Source organism: Penicillium arizonense (genome assembly GCF_001773325.1).
Source record: "Penicillium arizonense strain CBS 141311 chromosome Unknown PENARI_contig020, whole genome shotgun sequence".
NCBI lineage: Eukaryota > Fungi > Ascomycota > Eurotiomycetes > Eurotiales > Aspergillaceae > Penicillium > Penicillium arizonense.
This window is the reverse complement of record NW_019173297.1, coordinates 184120-204801: the sequence shown is the minus strand read 5'-3', so window position 1 is coordinate 204801 and position 20682 is coordinate 184120. Positions and strand designations below refer to the sequence as shown.

Sequence of the window (20682 nt, the reverse complement as noted above, 5' to 3'; positions counted from 1 at the left end):
CCCTTGTCACCCCTGAAGGCTCTATCGGCCGGCGCATGGAACACAGCAAGAATCGTGATATCATCAACGCTCGGTTCTCTTCTATTCTACGACAAAAGGGCGTTAGGCTGAATCCGACAGAGGACTCACTGGACCAAGAAGGGAAGTTAGAGAAGGCTTGACGACCCACCCACGACGCTATTTGACGAGACCCGCCTAAGGTGGAGGAGTAAAATTGTAATCAGCATCAACGGCTACTGTTCGGTGGACTTAACGTTCTTCCTAACATTCTTCGGGCGGATAACCTGCAGATCAGTACAGCTTTTGATCCAGGTTTGATCACTCATTGGCGAACCAAAAGGGCACGGTCTGTGTCAGGCCTGGCGATCTCGGCTTATGCTTGCTGCCTGTGACACAGTCAACATACCATTCTCGGACTTTTGCTCAGGACCCTGCGCCCTATGCAGAAAGTGTGCGTGTTAGAACCATGTGGGACATACATCACCATGTTTCATACCTTTTGGCATCTCTCTCAAAACGAGCTCTGGTCAAAGAATTGTCTACATGTAAGTGTTTCATGTCATTTCGGCCATGGCCGAATCTTTGTGGGAACCGTTCCCCGGCTTTGTTGAAGAGTATAGCGAATGATCGGCAGGATGGCTAATGAAGACGGGCGTCTCATAAAGCTTATGACCGCGCTATGAGTTGCACGCCGGACCCAACCCCATGTGGCGGCGCACTCACCCACCACTCAGCGTGAAGCCTATATCTCTTTTGATGCCACAGGGTTGCTATTCCGCCACCATTCTCCATAACGCTAGTATTCCTGACACCGCGGGAAGCCCCTCTGTCGTCTTGCTTGCTAATTCAGGAGTTGGTCTACCTACGATGTCAATGGAGACGGGATGGAGCCGTGATCAGTGCGGATCCCCTGAAAACCGGCCTGGTATATAACATGGGACTGCTCCCGCCTGGTATTCGAACTCCCCAAGAACTCTCTTTCTTGTCATTCCTTACAAGTCGCTCCTTGCACTCGGTTTTTACCGTCCACTCATTCTTACCAAGTCTTTGAACTTCAGTCACTCCTTAATCGTCAAGATGAAGTCTTTCGCCTTCTCAGCTGCTCTTCTGGCATCTACTGCCGTCGCTCTCCCGACTAGAGTCCTGTCCGCTCTCCCCTCAGGCATTCCGTCTTGTCTGCCCTCCGGCATCATCCCCTCGGACATTCCCCTTCCCATTGTGTCCTTGATCCCCACTTGCTCGGGTGCTACTCCCACCGCTACCCCGACCCCCAGCGATGCCGTCTCTGGCCTGACCAGTGGTTCCTTCGGTGCCGGCCAGATCTTGAGCGTCCTCAACCAGGCCGGTACCTCCCAGGTCGAGATGGTGGCCGAGAACGAGCTCAAGAGCCTCCTGAGCAAGCTTCCCCTCAGCGAGCTCCAGCAGCCCGTGGGCCAGGTCCTTGAGACTGCCGAGAGCCTCGGACAGCTGAACGGTGGCAACGGCGCTGGTCTCGGCCAGATCACCGCTGTCCTCGAGAACGGGAACGTCGCTCTCATCCAGCTCACCCAGAAGGTCGTTGACCTCCTCGACAGCCTTGGTCTTGGTCAGGTCGGCAGCCTGGTCGGCTCCATTGTTGGCGGTCTCGAGTCTGTCACTGGCAACGTCAAGCGCGACCCCATCTCCGATGCTCTCTCCATCACTGACTTGAACGGCCTCGTTGGAGGCAAGGACCTTCTCGTTCAGGTTGAGCCTACTGTCCTTGGACTCCTCGGCGGACTTGACCTCACCTCTCTCCAGGGTGGTCCCGTTGGCAACGTCGTTGCTACTGCCACCTCCCTCTCTGATCTCAAGAACCAGGTCCCCCAGATCCCCGGCGCTAGCTTCATTGCCGTCCACGCCCAGGACTTTGCTTCCGTCCTCCTTGTCCAGGTCGACTCTGCTGTCCAGGGCCTTCTCTCCACCCTCGGCCTCGGTGGCCTCGGCACAGTCGTCGGCTCTGTTGTCCCCGCTGTCTAAGAGGCTTACCTCCTAGTATATGATTTACCCTTGATGGGTCCTGGTCGTTACATTCTATTATACACCTTTTACTTTTCGTCATGACCCCGGTTTGCTTCGAGCTAGCGCATGCAACGATTACGGACGCAAGGGTCTCCTTTTTACATACACTTTCAGAGCATTACTACGCTCAACTGTATATTTATATACCCTGGATAAATGTTTGATATGTCTTTTAAGTTCTACCAACTATGTCCAAACAAAATGCCTCGCCCAACAGTACTATTAAATAACAACATAAAAAAGGGCGGTAACCCATTGGGATTTGATGAGCTGGTCAACATCCAACTCAGTGACGCATTCCGCCCCAATAACTCTCTCCATCTTGGTCATAAGGATTCGAAGCGTTCTTGCAGCTCGGACTTTCATAATCCTGAACTGTACCCATAGGCCAAATGGGAACAACACAAAGTTCATCCGGGGCACATCCACGGCACTCTTTCCAAGTCGTCCAATCAAGGTAATCTACAAGATCCCGAAGAATCTGCACGGCAGATTCAAAGTCAGTTCCCTTATCAGCCTCCAGCAACTTGGAACAGATACTGTGTGCAACACTATACACGGAGTGTGCTGCAAGACTCTCCGAATCCAACGAATGAGGCGGTAGGAATTGGGTTGCACATCGTTGAGCTTCAACAACGTCGTTCCGGTCACTGTAGTCAATGTATGGAGACATGACCCGTTCAATTTCAGCTTGCAGGGCCTCCATTGAGTTGATCTTGCCGGATACAAAATACGATAGATCCTTGCTATATCGAGTAACGACCATATCGGCAATGACCTGCCAGTCTTTGGACTTCTCCGTTGCGTCATGGGTTGTGATCAGTGTCGTGATATCCCTCCGGATAGCTTCCAGTTCTGAACGGGAGAGGTGACCCAGGCGAGGAAGACCCGACTCATCTTGGAACAGGTCAACATCGTAAGAGAATGCTGTCACGAAGTGATCATAGTTTAATGATACCCTGTTCCCACCGATCCCATGGTATCGCGCTGTAACAGCACGCATCCATCGTGACGAGTTAGGCCCGCGGCCAGGTCCACCGCGTGGAGGGCCACCAGGTCCACGTCGTTTCCCATCATTATCCTGCTTGCGCCCCTCACGGCCGCCATGTTCGTGGCCACCCTTGGGCCCGAACTCATCCTTATCCTGAGGTTTGACCTGCGTAATACGCAAAAGAGTAAGGTCCCGCTCAAAGGCGCAAAGAATAATCTCAAAGCCAGCCTCCATACGAAGCAGACCATCAATACGGCCACCCCATTCGTTCTCAGCCATCTCACAAGCTAAGCGAGCACGTTCATTCTCTCCAGCAGGGCCACCATCAGGCCGGTCACCCACCGACCCATTAAACAGCAAAATATCCTGAGAATCAAGTGTCCCCTTCGAGGTCTTGGCAGCAGACATGCCATCAACATATAAAAGCCGCAAATCCTCAGCAGCAACATAAGTATGCAGATACCCAGCATCATCCTCGCCAAAATTATCAGGCCACGCATCCGTATGTCTCCCATCGGGCCCACGAGGCTCTCGTCTGCGCAGCTCTCCATGCCGGCCTTCGGGTCTTTCGGGATCGTCGTGATCGTCGCCCGGGGGTGGTGCACCAGGTGGAGGTCCACGTCTTGGCCTAGCAAAGACCATAGCATGTTCCGGCTCAAACGCTAGCCACTCTGTTCCGTTTACGGGGCTTGATTTGGAGGTTCCGTGGTATAATTGTGTGCCAGCGGGCACTGTTGCTAGGAAAAACGACACGCCGTTGTGGTGGAGGGATGAGCCCCACTGGCGCATTGAGTCTTGAATTGCGTTGAAAATATGGTTTGCATATTTGAGAGGTGGACTGTTGTCGTTGGGTGTGAGGCCGCCTGATAGGCTTAGGAGGCTGTAGAGCGGGAAGAGTGACAGTGGGGACCGCATGGTTTGGGTCGGAGAGTTCACTCCCTGGGGATGAGGAACGATGGTCACGATCAGCCTGGAATGATAAAGCTGTATGCTTTATCAGAGCAGTCCAAGACTTTTGGGGCTTTTTTTATCAGATCTCGGGAGGAAAAACTGAAGTTCATATGAGCTTAGGGCTCGGAACGTGGTGATGACGCGTCATCGCGTTTTTATACTCCACGCCAGGCGTTATCTGGTATTTTCCGCCGGCGCTAGGAGATAAGCTATGTTTAGTGCTTGTAAGTTCTTGGTATCGTGTGCTGCATTCTCAGCTTCCTGCATTTCTCTCTACGCTTGGTTGCGATCTCTTGGGCTTCATAGCCTGGTAGATAGTTGAATGCAAATGCAATATCGGGGCGGGTTATACAGTCCGGGTGGTGGGGGAGAGGGTTTGTTTATTCAATGTTGTTGGCAGAAGCTGCTTTCTTGTCTATTTAAGGTTCTCTGTGCTGTGGAGCGCATGAGCGTAGTTCATCGGTGTATGGAGGTTTGAGAACGGGGAAGAAGAGAGAAACGCGAGAAAAGAAATAAACTATGTAAAGCAAAAGTCAAACGGCAACTGGATTTGCAAGGACTGCTGGTTCACTATTAGACTGTTTTCATCGTCTGCGCATCATCCCCCAGCGAAACGAAGATTCGCTGGAAGATATCATTATCAGAGATCTCTTGCAGTAATAGATTCACAAGCTCCGGTAACAGAAGTGGCAGTTCATGTTCGATTGAAATTACCAAATTCTCTGTATGAAGCTGTAGAATATGGACGGCAATCTCGCTCATGTCTTCGATATATGATCGATATGTTGCATGATCTCAAGCCAGAGAAGATTTCTTATGATCGTGCGAGTTCGTAATTGCGTCAGGATCCCTAGATTATTGTCGCTCAAGGGCGGCAAGGGACGGCTGCTATCCATGACCGCTCCTGTCAATGATATTCCCTGCGCAATAATTTGTGTATGAAGGATGTGGGCTTACTTTCTTTGCTTCCTCTTGATTATTTGAGCTTAGGAGATAAAAATATCGTTTTTTCTGGATAAGGATGATTGGATTTTTGAACCAGGAGATCTCGGACAGCGATGCTCACCTTTAGCTTTGGAAGAGTAATTGGCGAGGAAGTCTGAGAGACCTCAAGTTCCAGTGGGACTTACTGTCCTAGGGTTGAGCTTTATAATGAAGAAAAGGTAAAGATCAAGTGAGTGATGGAAGCCTCCACTTAGGGTGTAGGGACTAGCTTAAGCTGTATGGTGAATAGTAGTCTCTATTTAGTGAGGTGTTCATGGTCTCTCTGGATCTTTCACCTTGTGCTGTCATAGTGCCATCAGCCTGTCCGGTACTTCCCAGGAAAGCGGCGTTCGGGTGTTCTCAAAAAGCGCCATCTAGAGCAGCGGAAGCAATTTTCATGTTTTCCACTATACAGGCTTCTTATACATATATTCAAGAAGCCATTTGATAAGTTATAGAACATCGATTCCATAATAAGGGGAATTTACTATAAGAGGTTTTATTGTACAATCTCTTGCCCCTCATTGGACAAACGATACCGGAGCGCCAAGCCCTACGGAAAAAGAACCCCTCTCTCTCATAGGCCAACGTCGTCTTTTCGCGTTACTCTACTCTGCCTGTGTTGACCTCTTCCTGCACCTAAGACAGCTAATCTCGATCGCCTGCTTCGGATTAATCAGTCATAGCCAAAGCTAAAACAAAACCAACACAAACCAGTCTTAACGCGACTGTCAATCATGGGCGACAACAACTCCAAACGAGATGCCTCCAAAGGTACAATTAGAAACTCCGCGATATCTTTCTTCAGTATAATAACAATCCTCAGTTTGGACCACGCTCATAACAAATACCGCATACCTGTCTGGACTTTTGGCCCTTGACTACTCTCTCAAGAAAGTGGGCTCAAAGTATCCGCTTGTCGTTCTCTACACGGATTCGTTCCCCGCCGAAGGCCACGAAGCTCTTGATTCTCGAAAAATATTGAAGCGCCATGTACCATATCTTCTTCCATCAGTTTCTAAGGATTACACCAACGACGTGCGATTTTACGATTGTTGGAGCAAACTCACTCCGTTCTCACTCGTTGAATATGACCGTGTCGTGCAACTTGATAGTGACATGGTGGTCCTTCAAAATATGGATGAATTAATGGAACTCGAATTGGATTCACCAGAAATGGCCGGAGACGGAAATCGAGTGTTTGCCGCTAGCCACGCTTGTGTCTGCAATCCACTCAAAAAACCTCACTATCCAACAGACTGGTAAGACCAATCTAATTTCAGCATTAGGAGAAAGCTCAACCGCGGATCACAGCGTAGCTAACTCGTCAATTTTGAAAGGGTTCCGGCCAATTGTGCTTATACTACGCAGCATGACAATCCCGACATCGCGCAAACAGCTGGCGCTTCATCCACTGCAGGTTTGGGGATACCCAATGGAGGCCTACAAGTGGTGAACCCAGCCAAGGCAATCTACGACAAAATTACTGAACAGCTTGCTAATGCTACAACATCAAATTATGACTTCGCCGATCAGTCCCTTCTCGGTGATCTATTCTACGGTCGCTGGGTTGCACTCCCGTATATCTACAACGCACTCAAGACCTTGCGGTGGGAAGGTGTACACCACACCATATGGCGCGATGAGAATGTTAAAAACATACATTACATACTCAGCCCGAAGCCATGGGATGAATGGGCGGACAGACAGCAGAACCCCGGAGAATCTAACCAGAGCCAAGACCCGTCGCACGCATGGTGGGCAACATTGAACGCAGAAAGGTTGAGCGAGGAACAGAATCTAGGCATAAGGGACCAATTTTGAGCCTTTTGTCTGAAAATCCCGAACCACTGCTGTTGATTCATTTCTATGCTCCTATGCACATATCTCTCACTCTTTGGGCACTAAGTCGACCCAACGAGTCAGTGCCAAACAGTGCACCTTCCTGGGTGCTCTCATGGTAAAGCGATATGTAGCCCTTTACTTCTGTGACTATCCTGTGTAACTACTTATAGCCTGAATGGCCTGTACTGAAATATTCTAAATGCCTCCGCAAAGTCCAGCAGATTTGGCTGGCGTTACAATAGACAGCTATGTTTTGAAGCCTAACATTTCCGTCGGCATCCTTGGTAACTTTTAACCCAGTTTGCCAAGATTCACATTCTTATGTCATCCTCCGCGAAATTCAGGTTCGCTTGGCGGCAGTTGACTTTGCAACCAGGCAATCGCGGCTTGACTAGGAGGCAAATCCGGAGTTGGAAAGTGTGGGGGAAATGGGGGCGGGGAGTTGGTAATGTACTACAGGATGGAGATGGGTAATATAACATGAACACATAATTCATACTCAATAGTCAGTCCGTGCTCAATTATATCGGCAAATGTTAGGGCAAAAGACAGAGCATCTAAATCCCGCGACGCTGATTGGCTATAAGGACGTGCGTCACTACATAGCTGTTAAGAATTTCTCCTTATCACCGAGGCCGAATTTGCAAGCGGATAAAGTCCAACCAGGACATGGCGGGATCAGCCTGAGCGCGCGGCTTCTCCAGGCGCACTGTGTGGGGAAAATGTGGGAGAAGCGGCAAAGATTTACTCCGCCTACACTGGGAGGAGGACCGACACGAGGCGAAACATGGTCGGCAGTATAGCCCGGGGATTGCAGAGATTCATTTAAGGCTATTGTATTGCCCTTCTCTGTCTCGGTCTTTTGTCTTTGATATATTCTAAACCTCCCTCTTCCCCGAGCTTATACTTATACCCCTTCTCGTATATTCTCCGCACACCTCCGATACCATGACGAAGCAACCTCAAGATTTGCAAATCGTCATTCTGGGTGCAGGCATGGGCGGATTGACTTCCGCTCTTGCTCTGGCCCAGCAGGGTTTTAAGAACATTGATATTTATGAGAATGCCAGCGACCTCGGCTTTGTCGGCGCTGGTATTCAATTGGCGCCGAACATGGCCCGCGTTTTGGACGGACTTGGTGTCTGGAAGGGTATTGAGGCTGAAGCTGTGAATATTGAAGATACATCAGTCAGAGGTATGTTGAAAGTCTGCCAATATAACAGTATCAAGTGATCTAATGCAGGCTTCCAGAGGGTGCAACGGATAAGGAACATGCCTATGTCGATCTGCGCTACATTGAAAAGACATACGGATATAAGCACATGGTTGGCCACCGTGCATCACTTGCCAATGGCTTGTACGAAGGCTGCAAGAAGCACTCCTCAATCAAGTTCCACTTTGGAATCAACGCAGACAACGTGGACTCCTTCGGCCCGCGCCCATCATTCACTGCTAAACCCCGCGCCGAGGGTGCGGACCCTTTCAAGGTAGAATGCGATGTACTTCTTGCAGCTGATGGCATCAAGAGTGTAACCCGCGTTGAAATGCTGAAGCGACTGGGCGTCGACGTCGGTGTCAAGGACACCCAGCAAGCAGCCTACCGTATCATGATCCACAAGGACCAGATCAAGGATGACCCAGAGCTGTTGGCTCTGATCAACAGCAACCGCGTCACTCGCTGGATTGGCGCAAAGCGTCACATCATCGCGTACGCCGTCTCCAACAACACCATTTACAACATCTCCACCACCCAGCCTGATACCAACTTCGCTGCCGCCACTAACGCCACCTACACCACCAAGGGCTCCAAGCCCGCCATGATGGGCGTCTTCTCTGACTTCTGCCCTATGGTCCAGCGCATGCTGAACTATGTTCCCGAGGGCGAGGTCTGTGAATGGAAGCTGCGCGTTCACGACCCTCTCCCCACTTGGGTACACGACTCTGTCGCTCTCGTCGGTGATGCTTGCCACCCTACCCTGCCTCATCTGGCGCAGGGTGCTGCCCAAGCTATTGAAGATGGTGCAGTTATCGGTGTTGTTCTCTCCAAGCTCCCCGATACCACTCCGGAGTCCATCAACAAGGCTCTCCGCGTATACGAGAAGGTCCGCAAGAGCCGTGCCGAGGCTCTGGTTGAGATGGCTACCGCCTCTGGCCGCGCCCTCCATTTGGGTGAGGGTGCTGCCAAGGAGGAGCGTGATAAGCAGTTCGCTGCTCTTCGTGCTGGCAAAGGTCCCGTACCGGATAAGTGGGCCGATGCCGATGTCCAGCGTGAGATCTACGGCTTCGACTGCACGAAGGTTGCGGCTGATAACTTCAATGAATACTTCTCGCATATGTAAGCGTCAATTGTTCGATTCTGGTTTTATTCCGTGTATTCTGCTATTGCATTTTGTTGTATAATTTCGTGTATATTTATGAGCTTTTGGCTGTTGGCTGAGAGAATTGAAACTATCATGACCTTTCCCACACATTTGTCAACTAATATCATGGTGCTAAGTCTTTCTCTCTAAACAGGGACAGTGCCCCTCGCAGTGCTAAACTTGCATAGAGGTTGTGGGTTTACGCGCATATCTTACGACCATAATGAGTCTCAGCAAATGTTCACCTACCTAGAGAATTTCAGTCGATGAAAATAAGAGTACCCCCTTTCTTGCAAAGAATAGCATTGAGAATTAAAAATGCTTTCAGGTGGTGTAGGCATATATCTTTTCAGTATTGTACTCCGTTGAATCTTGGCATGCTTCATAGAGATCTACCAAATTCAACTGGTTCCTGAGATTCATTCCAGACATTGCTTTTTTAACACACGATCAACTGATTTAACGTAGTGATTTTATATTAAATGTGTCCTAACTCGTTCTGTTCTGCAAATCGTTGTTTTTCTGTAGTTTGAATGTACGTGATGGCCGATCTCCCCCCCGCCAAACTCCAACTCCAACTCCACCGTGAACTCCAAATCCAACTTGCAGCGTCATGCGGCTCTTCTCAGTTTCTAAGAGCAGATAAATGCCTTTTCCAGCAGTATGTCCCTACTGCGCCTTACGAATCCTCCAAGCTAATCTATTGAGCTCCAGACTCCATCGCCATTCCGCCTCTCCCGCCGCAACACATCCACGCGGCGCAATGCCGGTCCCCAATTCGCCCCCACACCGCGATTCGTACTATCTCAGCCTACAACACAAGAGAATATTGATGATATCGACGTGATAGATGATGGTGAGGGACCTTCATCTACACCGAATGTCACGCGCCAACCACCTGCGTCCCAAAGCGGATTGCGCTCGCGTCACCTGCGTGACGTGATCGAGGACTCGGATGATGCGGAGCTTATACCTAGCCAAGGTGCTAGAGGCACAGCTGGAAATGAGTTACCAGATGATGCAATTGATAGTAGTGCGCCTGAGGAATCAGAACCCCCAGGCGTTCTCGATGCCGAGTTTGACGCGCTCTTCGCGACTACTCGCGAGAATAAACGGCGCCGTGTAGGGGTCCCCACGCCCCTACCGTCGATGACGCGGACGGGACTTGATCCATTTTCTTCCCCATCCACAAGAGGAAACGAGGCGACTGAAACTATTAGCATTGGAACTGAGCCGAACTTCGCCGCGCGGGAGAATGATGTGCAGAGAACGCCGGCCCCAAGTGCTCGCCTAGTCGCACCAGGCATATCAACGCCGGCGAACACACAGACACCATTTCGTGGTCGTCCCCGGTTTATGCTTTCGTCAACTGTGAAGCCGCCTAGCAGTCAGTCTGCACCAAGATTTCATGCAGGCACGCAAGAGATATCGCCGCCTGAAAGACGGAAACCAACTTTTGTTTTACCTCGCTCACCATCGCCAAACCAAGAAGGGGAGGATATACCTGCACCATTCTCTCCCTCATCTCGCACGCTACGTCGTCGTGGTCGACAGCGGGGCGGCGCACCCAGTTATACGCCTGGTGGAATGGCTGCTGAAGTACGGGGTTGGATTTTAGAAATGGGCACAAAACGTGATTCATTACCGAAACCTCAAATGGCTAAAACCCCCTCTGCTCCAGAAGCGCGTGCCTCTGAGGTGTTGGAGAAGTATCTCGTTGCTGTACGCGTCAATCATGCTAGGCATTCTACACTTAGTAGCTGTGGCCCACTTGCTTTTCTGCAAGGGACAGTGCTTGGTGGGCATTCTGTGCAAGGAGACGTTCAGGACGATTCCACTAAAATCATGATTATGGGACCTCCACGATCCAAACCGCCTCATTCTGATATTTCTAGAGCACTTCACCTACAAGGAGCGGACCTTGTTGGTATCCACAGCGGGCTAACTTGGGATCTGGAGCTTGGGGCCTACTTGGGGGAAGCAAATCTCCCAGACAACGATCCGCCCACCTCGCAAGGCGAACCACTTGGAAGTGATGACCGGAATAATGGAAAGGAACGCTGGCTTGTGGCTATGGAATGGGATCTTATCCAGGTACCTGAGTGATCCTTCCTTGCCCTGGTACACGTGGGAAGTTGATTGATATTCTATTTTTGTATATCATTGTCTTGTTTTATTTCATATTATGATCCACTATACCCTACATTAGCAATGCAATACTCATTTCAGAACAGGTTGGATATGGCCTATTGTATCTATACAACAATCTAACAAGTCACTCGATAGTAGCAATAAGTAAGGACCTCAAAAGATAGTTAGGTTAACGCAAAACTGTACATGTACCCGAGCCCCCGAGGTCCGTTTTGGAGCTTCTGTCCCCGCCGGATAGCGGATCCAAGTGTTCAACTGGGGAACATATCTTGCCTTCGAATCAAACCGGACCGGGGTACCCATGGTTAGATTCGTGGTACCAATCCATAGGCCGAATACTTTAGACAATTCATTGGGCGGAGAAGGGGGCTACTTGTATGATATTCGTCAACCAAACTGAGAGAGAGTAGAATCAGAAGGGTGTATCTAAGTGCCAATTGGGTTTAACCGCGAAGTGCTAAGTACACGAAAGAGTGCCACGAAAGAATGCCATTATACAGCATCTCAGGCAGTTGATAGACGCCCTGAGTTCCTCCACAAGGGGTACTTTACAGGTGACAGGTCGTCTGCTCTCTAGGCCCCGCAGAAAACGCTGGATCTCACTTGCCAATTGAATGACCGCGTGCCTTCAAGTGTAAGAGGTGTCGCATTTGAAGGACTCCTTCGTATGATCACCACCAGTATATGAGAGGACAAGCGTGTTTGGACAAAGATTTCGCCGTTGCTTGCCATCTGCAGTTGCAGATGGCAGATAATCTGGAGCAAAACTTCGTTCAACCGAGCAGACCAGGACTGAGAGGGGGTTCCTGGGATCAGTCCATTGCCACCTCCACAGTGAGCCACCCCGGAAACCTCAAAGACCCGGTAGAAGTCCCGCACGTTTGCATCTTTGCCTTCAACGCGGTTATAGTAACTCTGTGAGACTTGAACGTAAATTTCCTGATCAACCAGGCCGTGCCAAGGCAGGAGCTTGCCACCGGTTTCTCGGAAGGCTTCCAGGTCTGGATCGTCGGTGCTAGTGAGTGATTTGTTGGCGCTGACGGAGAGGCAGATGGAGCCTCGAACCCATTTTCGGGAAGACTAGTGATGTCGAAGGTCGTATTTTGATGGACAAAAAGACTTATTTAGTCGACGGCAATGCCGAAAGGAACCCCTTCGCCTCGATCCCCCTTGCAGATGGTATTAGCCGGATCCTGAAGCGAGACACATTTGGCCATGCCATACCAGAGTGGGATTCCGTACGTATGTCCGGGGCCATTCCAAATCTTCTAGATCACTTGGACATCTTTCTTGGTCACAGAGATAGGATGGCAATTTCGTGTGTTTTATCCTTCATCAGTAGAGGTAACATGACGAGTTGCAACTATGGCAGTTCGCAATAGTAGCTTGAGCACACGTGAAAATCTTTTGTGCACTTACATATGCTCTGCAACTTCTGATCATCAATCATATAGACCAAAGTACGTGAAGTCTCCTTTCCAAGCTTCAGGATTTGCACCAGAAGCGCCTTAACAGGCGACAAGCCCATTTAGTAGGCATTACGGCCTCAACGACCAGGACTCCAAAGGCTCTTGTATGTGTTTAGGCTATGTGTTTTGATGTACCCTGGTCTATATGTGATAGGTGTTAACCTTTTTCCTTTGCTTATCAAAATGGGGTAAATCTCCGTATCTCTCTAGTCTTGTACAAATAAGCTTACAAGTATTCAAAGAAACCTTCCAAGAACTAACCATCCTTACTTTCCGGTAAGTCTTCGTGGACAAACTTGGTGTCATTCAGATACCAGGTCAGCGCCTCCCGATCTTTCTTGAGGTCTCCAACACTCCAGCCATTACCAAACCAGCCAAACTCATTCCCATCAGACGGCTGCATTTCAAAGTCCTCCCACCTCACATCTCGGTATGCCTTGATGAGGTGGACACCGCTTCCAGGCCACACCCCAATGACACTGCCAGCCGTTCTCTCCTCCACCGTTGTACCTGATTTGTACCAACTGGCACATTTGTCGCTGAATACTGTCCGTTTGTGGTATGCTTCACAGAAACTGGTGAAGTTTTCCACTTGCTTTCGCTTGGGCTCGATGGTCTTCACATTTCCGGTGGCAAGCTTGCGTAGAATTTGAGCAACGTATAGGGTCACGGATTCAAGAACCATGAGGAGATTACCAGCTCCAAGCCCGGAGTTGGGGCCCAGTGTCTGGAAGTAGTTCGGAAAGCGGTCCATACAGACCGCCAGGTAAGTTTCCGGCCTGTCCTTGTTGTATTCCGCGAGACTGAGTCCGCCACGTCCATAGAGAGGGAAGCTTCCGCCGAAAGAGCGGAAGCCAGTGGCACAAACAATGGCATCCACTGGCCGGTGCTGCCCATCTTCGGTTATTATGCCTGTCTCATCCACTGATGCAATGACATCGTGGATCACGTTGACCTTGGGTGAAACGAGAGCTTCAAGGTAGCCAGGGCCGGGAGTGAGTCGCTTGCAGAACGGTGCAAAGTCGGGAACAATACGTTCAGCAAGCTCAGGTTTCGCCTTGAGCCGCTCTCGCATATCTCGATCAAATTGGCTCCTCATCGCTGCCTGCAATTCTGAGTCCTTCATTACCGCTGGGTAAACGCCTTGAACTCCTGCTTCCAGTGTCTTTCGGTACTTTTTGTACGAGGCTAGATCTTCCTTCCACGCCCGTTTCTCATCTTCAGTGTAGTCGAAGTTGCCGTCATTCCCATTGTTCCGTTCTCTGACAAATTCACTTCCGAATGACGCGGCAATCCAGGTGCGGCCGCGAACGTAGTGGTCCATAGCCTTGACCTCCGGGAGCAGGGCTGGGACAATTTGTATGCCACTGCTTCCTGCTCCGATCACAGCCACATTTTTACCCTTCATATTAAAGTCAGCAACAGTACCAGATAGATCGGAAAGCAAGATAGAAAGGATTAGAAAAGCAGAAGGCATTGGTATGGAAAGACAGCCACAGAAATTCCTACCTCCGGTTGAAATGCCATGTCCCAGTTAGCACTATGCATCAAAGGACCTTTGAAATCGTGCAATCCCTTGATACTAGGCCATTCCCATTGGTTCAGTGCACCGACACCACTCATAAGCACGTCCGCCGAGTCTTCAATAATCAGCCCAGTGTCAAGGTTGATAAGCTTCACATGCCACTGAGAAGTCACTTCGTTCCAACGCGCTTCAATACAACGGTGCCGGAACGTCATAAATCGTCGAACGTTGTATTTGTCTGCAACCAGCTGCCAATATTTGAAAATCTCCGGTGCTGTCGCATAGAAAGACGTCCAGTCCACGGAGGATTCAAAACTCAACTGATATGAATGTGCCGGGATATCTGAGAATTTGTATTAGTGCAGGTTTCTAACAAATATAGGAGCAGACACTAAACCAACAAACATACCACAAGCACAACCGGGATACCTGGAGGTTAGTGAGAAGGTGTATATTGAGATGTTTGTATGGAAAAGATGTTCCTCTTACCTGTTTTCGAACCAAGTCCCCCCAATATCTGGGTTCTTGTCGTAGATAGCGAGCTCAATCCCTGGCACATGTTTCGGAAATTGGATTGCTGCCAGTATTCCGGAAACACCTGCTCCAATATAGATCACCTTGAGAGGTCTTGGCTCGTCGATCGCACGCTCAGAGATGATCGGGTCTTTCATATTTTCAGTTTCCATTTTAGGGCAAAATAAACCTGGCCTTATAGGATCAAATATTGAGTTGCCAGAGTAAATTTGATAGAAACGGGTCTGAAGACTAGCTTTAACCAACACAAAGAGGCTCGTTGACTATTTATTTCGATCTATCCATTAACGTGGTAAGGGACACTCTCAACTCCGATATCCTGTGCCGGCCAAGGAAATGACTCGGCATCGGACTCATCCGGAGACCGAGTCGGCATCGAAGTCCGAGTCGGTGTACCATTGATTCTTGGCCTTGTATTCTCCGTCCCCATGAGATTCGATGTCTCTTCAACCAAAAAAGAGCTTTTCAGGGTCGCTCAGTTATCAAAAACCCAAATATGCTACTGTCGTTAAACCTTCTAGCAGTGGCAAGGGTCCAGCATGGCGAAGGCTGGGGAAATCACCACTGGAAAATTTGAGATATCTGTTATAAAAAGAGATCATGAAACGGCCATCGAAATGCATATCGTAAGGTATGTACCCTTCCATGACAGAGTCTTAGTGCGAGCATCAGCAGTGAACAAGGCGGATCCGCGACAATGTTAAACGTGGATATAGAAGACGCATCTTGACAATACAAATATGCATACATACTCTTTACTGCCCTACTGTAATGTAACAGAATACGAACACAGCTTCAATAGCGGCAGGTTTCATAGTTGTCTAGTTTTGATGAGCGCAGTGAAAGGGCCAAGAATCATAGTTTTGCAACTACAGAGAGAATTGAGATGATTATCTATGAAGGTCTGCGAAGAACTGACATTGATCGCCGGCCTCAGGCCATCACGAGCGTTTCAGAAGCGTTTACACCAAATTCCCTCACAATCATCAACATTTCGTCCAAGGATATTTTGTCCGCGTAGTCAAAGACAGTGCTTCTCCGCATAGTTTCGCCACCATACGCACGTACATCTACTTTGGCAGTGAGTCCTTCGTCACTGGGACCGAACACACGCACCGGAAACGTATCTTTCGTGGCGGTTTCATCAACAACAGGCCATGGGCTGACCCCGTGGCAAAATTTGGAAAAGTCCTCCGCAAAAACTTCAGCCACTGCTTGCTGCTCTTCAGTTAAGTACTCCCTATAATTCTGGAAGAGATATGCAAGGTCAAGAATGTGAGACGCTTGACCTTTCCAGGGCCCTTCCCAGGGGTTCCTTTCATTGAAGTAATAAGCATAGAGGTTCCCTTGCCAGGTCCTCGCGAATGCAACCACAGGAGCTAACGCTACCACATCGTTGACGAAGTTAAGCACCGCGGGGAATGCTACTTCATCTGACATTGTCTCTTCTAGGCCGTATCTCTCAAGGATCTCCTGTGCTTCAGTTGGATGAGCTTTAAGAACATCTCTCATCGCGGCAGTTATATTTTGCGCCGCATCCTTTTTCCAGTGAGGAGTCAACAAGGAGCATATGCTTGCCTTAAACTCTGTCAGTAAGCATCGCACCACATAAAGGGGGCCGTCACCTACATCCATTTGAGCGCAACCAATCATCATGTCCTTGCAATTGTTGCCCCTGCTGGGTGGACCGTTTTCCATGTCGCTGCGTGTTTTTGGGAATGCGGCTTCCGAAGGGACCAAGTCTCCATCAACTGCAAAACCCACTGGTACCCTCGGCAGAATTTTCGAATACAATTCGTGCGTAGGACAGTTCAATAGTACAGTGACTCTTTCTTCCGGCGTCACACTTGTCAAACCTAATGCGTCTATGGCCTGCTTATAGCTCTCTTCATGGGCATGATAGGGTAAGGGCTGTGTCATAAGATAACTGCCACTCATTGCTATTGCTCTCGTGAAGAGCTTCTTGCTGCATTGCAAATGGAGTGTTACCGCAGCTGTAATTGCTTGGTTAGTTAATTTTAGTTGTCAAGCGTAGGAATATTTACCTGCGCCTGCGCTCATCCCTGCTAGTGTAACATTCTGGTCGTCTCCTCCAAATGTACCGATATGCTTCTGTATCCACATCATTGCCACTCTTTGATCCCGAAGGCCATTATTAGGCTTAAATCCAGCCTCTCTCAGCTCAGACGAGGTAAGAAATCCAGAGATTCCTAATCGATAACAAGGGGCAGTTAGAGGAAGCCGATCGAGTCGGAGAAAATGAATGGGGCATACTTGATGGAAACAGCTATGATTGGGAACCCCTTCTGGACAGACATTTTGACGAATCTTGCCATGTCATACTGGGGAAAGGAACTCGCTCCGGTAACAAGTCCACCTCCATGAATAAACAAAAAGACAGGAAGCTTGGATGCTGGACTTGTCGCCGCAGGGAGTGTGATATTCAAATTGAGACAATCCAGATCGGACTCTGCAATTCTTTTGTTCGGGAGCGTATGCTGTATCGCTGCATGCTCCAACTCGCACCCAAAAGGCAACGAAGGAGCGACTGGTCTGACGATGGCTTCAAAGTTAGCTTCATAATGTATACGTCAAGGAATGCCCAATAGATAGAACATCATACCCATATTCGGTTGCATCCAGGATAGCATCACCTTCAGCATATCCGATCATCTCAGCGTCGGCAAATCGGTTTCGAAGTGAGGCATACTTGACGCCGAGGAACTGCGTCACGCCATCTACAGTCTTCCCTCTGAATTGACCCAGCAGAGTGATCTCCGAAATCATGGTCATAATAATCCCAACTTGAAAATCTAAGGCACACACGACAGCCACGAAATTATTCTTGTCTAAAATGGACTAATAGTTTCGGGATTGAAATGGTCACTTTGTGCTTGGGGTACGGCACCAAGTTCGGGCGGCTTACCTAGATATGAGAGGCACTCTTTGTAAAAACCATAATTCTGCTTAGGTACTTTGCGAAGACTAACGGAAATGGGGCGGCCATTGCTTGTTTCGCCCCAAGTCGGAGTGCAGCATGAAACCGAGTCGGTCCGAGGTGTCCAGGGTGACCCACTCGGCCAGCCGAATCGGGCAATCTTAGGATGCTCCTGTTGATCCCGCCGTGATTCTCGATCGCTCTCCGGCGTAACGGAGCAGTCAATGCTCGTAAAATTGTATCCGGTTGGCAGCCTAGCAAGATGAACTGGTTACTCTGTGAACTTGACAAAATAAACCTTCTGCTTCATATAATTCGGAACAGAGCGCGGTATTAGGTGGGTATTCGATGCTTGCGTTTATTCATTATCCAACAATAAGCATAACGAGAGTATCTTTGAAATGATTCAAAAAGGATTGTTACGCTGGCATGAATCAACTAAGCCTCTAGCCAAAACCCTACATTATTGAGGAATGGTTCGAAACCAGTCGAGTCCTCCATCGCCACGTTCCAGCTAGCGAGATTGAATGGCGAATGATTTTGGAATAAGGAATCGGAATTGACAGGTGAATTTGGCGTTGCCAGAACTTCTCCTGTCTGCAACTCCAGTCCATGACTGAATGTACCGTCAGGAGCAGGGTGTTCCGTCCCTGAATTTTGCTTCCTAGTTGACCTGCTCTTTCCCAAGCTAGATTTGATTCCGTTGATTAGATCTGGAATGGAATGACTGTTGCTTCTCTGAGTATGCCAAGACTGCAATCGTTTAAATCCGCCACAGAAGCCCTGTGCGGTTGGATTGGCGTCTGATTCAGACAAAACAGTTAGCTTCCGGATTATTGCGCTGAGATAGAAATTTGTCTTCATGTCGGGGAGGAACACATCCCCCAATCTGGTCAGTGGCGAATGAAGTAGTTCTGACAGCCGCACCATTACAATAGCGGCGTACAGAGTCCAAGTCATGTATGGGCAATCAATCACACGGTATACTCGCGAGTCCAATCGAAGGAAAGATTCCAGTGCTCCACTAATGCTAACAACGCAAGTGGTCAATGCTTCGATGTGCGTTGCGGTGACGGGAGGCGGTGTTGAATTTGGGTCAGAAGTGGTATTATAACGAACAGCGATCTCATGCACGAACAGACGGCCAATCTCAAACATATGGTCGAGCATATCTGCGTCAGTCATCAGAATTACTGAGATACTTAAATTGACAGTGATCATGGTACGCACTTGGATTGCTGCTTCGAGTGGCATTCTCTTTCCATTCGACGAGTCTTTTATTGAAAGAATGGAGATGATATTGTGTTCTGGGATCATGCTCGACCACGAGTTGACTGGCTTCATCTGTGTGAAAGACCAGAGCAACGTCTTCCATGATTCGAGCCCATTGTACCATTGTGCAGAGGGTAATGTCTGTCGGAACAGCTGCGGGGCTGTCGCCAAAGAACTTAAGACATTCATCAATGTATGGCGAAAATCGAATTAACGGGGGATTGCGGAGGATTGTGGAAGCCCTGCGTGAGCTGTGAGTCATCTTCAATCCCAATTCGAAAAAAGAGCTTTACCTTACATTTGAGTTGTGTAGTAGCAGGTGAGCCAAGTTCGCCGCATCTCAGCCTCATCTTCCTTTGTTTTGACTGGGCTGGCACTGGGCCGGTTTCCGAGGCCAAGTTCCATTGCCATAACCGCAGCAGAATGTATGTACTGATTGAAGCCGATATCTTTGGTTTCACGATGTTTAAGATGCCACACTGCGTAAACTAGCATAGCCTGAACGAGGTCCACGCTTTTCTCCGTGCGAAACATGACCCGTTCCGCAACCTGACGTGCCAACTCCACAGCGAGAATCGGTTGCAGTTGGGGAAGGATACTCCCACTTGAAACGCCAAGAATAGCAAGCAGCAGGGTCGGCTTGCTCCGGCGCATGTTTTGTAGGCACGTGTCATTCGAAAAAGCCACCATCGGACACAGTGGGTTAATCTCGCAAAAAAACCGAGTGAATATTTGGGATGCCTCTTCCAGGCTCAATAGCCCACGATCAATCACATCGTTGCCAGAGTCCGTTTCACCGTCTCGGAAGCTTTGACATTCTTCGTCCACGACTTCGCTAGAAGGAAGCTCCCGTTCCGCGTCAGGTTCTGCGCCAGATTCAGAGGCATGCGAGTTGTACACCATACCAGCATTGACTGGCTCTGCGACAAGTGGCCCCGCTGGTGCCGTTCGTTCTTTCTGTGCTTGTGCTTTCAGGGACGCGGTCAAAGCATCGATCTTCTTCTCAAGCTCAGCGACTATTGGTGCTCGCCGCTGACTTGAGCGAGCTGGCCCTGCCACCACACAGACCCGGCTGACTTTGGCGCATGCTTTGCAAGCTTGCCGCCCATGGGATGGGATGCAGCGAATTTTCATATCCCGACACGCCTGACATGCACGAGGGCGCCGTTTTGGTGCTGAATTTGTTTGCGGACCATCCGCCAAGTGGCTGTTCTCCAGGTTGCAACGGCTGGGGGGGTTGCGGATGGTTTCTGCAGTGTGTGCATCCGGTTCCGTTGTCGGCATGGGTGGCATCACGCTCCGTGTGTAGCCCCTATGCGGACTCTTAAAAAGAAACTTGCTATATAATAGACAGATGGGTTCGGCCAAATTAGGGGGTGGAAGTGACTGATCTTGGGGAAAGGAAGCCCTTAGAGCGATAATATGCATCAGAAGTGCAGAAACTCCCAGGCGGAGCTATCGGTTATCTGTACCCACCGGGCAGTGGGATTCTGACGAGTGGCAAAGGGAGTTAGGAGGAAAAGTAAAACGCGTCCCAAACTGGTGGCGTATCTCAATGGACTCGCATGATCACTGGCTATATGGATCCACTAGTGAATGTAGAGACAATCCCCATTGGCCCC

General features: G+C 49.4%; 9 protein-coding genes across 9 annotated transcripts; 4 read left to right on the top strand and 5 right to left on the bottom strand.

Moving 5' to 3' along the window:
• Positions 1-1077: 1077 nt before the first annotated feature.
• Positions 1078-1998, top strand: PENARI_c020G02673 (uncharacterized protein; the record flags this gene model as incomplete). Its single annotated transcript, XM_022634967.1, has 1 exon — positions 1078-1998. The coding sequence occupies one exon, from the start codon at positions 1078-1080 to the stop codon at positions 1996-1998; it is 921 nt and encodes a 306-aa protein (XP_022485015.1).
• Positions 1999-2326: 328 nt separating this feature from the next.
• Positions 2327-3946, bottom strand: PENARI_c020G10871 (uncharacterized protein; the record flags this gene model as incomplete). The annotated part of the gene is made up of 1 exon (XM_022635104.1): positions 2327-3946. The coding sequence occupies one exon, from the start codon at positions 3944-3946 to the stop codon at positions 2327-2329; it is 1620 nt and encodes a 539-aa protein (XP_022485076.1).
• Positions 3947-5703: 1757 nt separating this feature from the next.
• PENARI_c020G01277 (uncharacterized protein) lies at positions 5704-6790 on the top strand (the record flags this gene model as incomplete). The annotated part of the gene is made up of 3 exons (XM_022634936.1): positions 5704-5740; positions 5793-6228; positions 6307-6790. 3 exons carry the CDS (start codon positions 5704-5706, stop codon positions 6788-6790), a joined length of 957 nt encoding a protein of 318 aa, XP_022485155.1.
• Positions 6791-7759: 969 nt separating this feature from the next.
• Positions 7760-9150, top strand: PENARI_c020G09048 (putative monooxygenase; the record flags this gene model as incomplete). The annotated part of the gene is made up of 2 exons (XM_022635070.1): positions 7760-8006; positions 8063-9150. 2 exons carry the CDS (start codon positions 7760-7762, stop codon positions 9148-9150), a joined length of 1335 nt encoding a protein of 444 aa, XP_022485112.1.
• A 667-nt stretch (positions 9151-9817) lies between these two features.
• PENARI_c020G00116 (uncharacterized protein) lies at positions 9818-11277 on the top strand (the record flags this gene model as incomplete). The annotated part of the gene is made up of 2 exons (XM_022634914.1): positions 9818-9832; positions 9886-11277. The coding sequence occupies 2 exons, from the start codon at positions 9818-9820 to the stop codon at positions 11275-11277; spliced, it is 1407 nt and encodes a 468-aa protein (XP_022485158.1).
• Positions 11278-11895: 618 nt separating this feature from the next.
• On the bottom strand, positions 11896-12850 carry PENARI_c020G07282 (uncharacterized protein; the record flags this gene model as incomplete). Its single annotated transcript, XM_022635039.1, has 2 exons — positions 11896-12323; positions 12742-12850. The coding sequence occupies 2 exons, from the start codon at positions 12848-12850 to the stop codon at positions 11896-11898; spliced, it is 537 nt and encodes a 178-aa protein (XP_022485014.1).
• A 197-nt stretch (positions 12851-13047) lies between these two features.
• On the bottom strand, positions 13048-15002 carry PENARI_c020G10870 (flavin-containing monooxygenase; the record flags this gene model as incomplete). The annotated part of the gene is made up of 4 exons (XM_022635103.1): positions 13048-14193; positions 14301-14659; positions 14726-14745; positions 14806-15002. The coding sequence occupies 4 exons, from the start codon at positions 15000-15002 to the stop codon at positions 13048-13050; spliced, it is 1722 nt and encodes a 573-aa protein (XP_022485077.1).
• A 781-nt stretch (positions 15003-15783) lies between these two features.
• Positions 15784-17637, bottom strand: PENARI_c020G05258 (uncharacterized protein; the record flags this gene model as incomplete). The annotated part of the gene is made up of 3 exons (XM_022635000.1): positions 15784-16428; positions 17377-17413; positions 17474-17637. The coding sequence occupies 3 exons, from the start codon at positions 17635-17637 to the stop codon at positions 15784-15786; spliced, it is 846 nt and encodes a 281-aa protein (XP_022485176.1).
• A 589-nt stretch (positions 17638-18226) lies between these two features.
• PENARI_c020G12367 (Zn(II)2Cys6 transcription factor) lies at positions 18227-20344 on the bottom strand (the record flags this gene model as incomplete). The annotated part of the gene is made up of 3 exons (XM_022635128.1): positions 18227-19132; positions 19182-19302; positions 19359-20344. 3 exons carry the CDS (start codon positions 20342-20344, stop codon positions 18227-18229), a joined length of 2013 nt encoding a protein of 670 aa, XP_022485047.1.
• Positions 20345-20682: the final 338 nt, after the last annotated feature.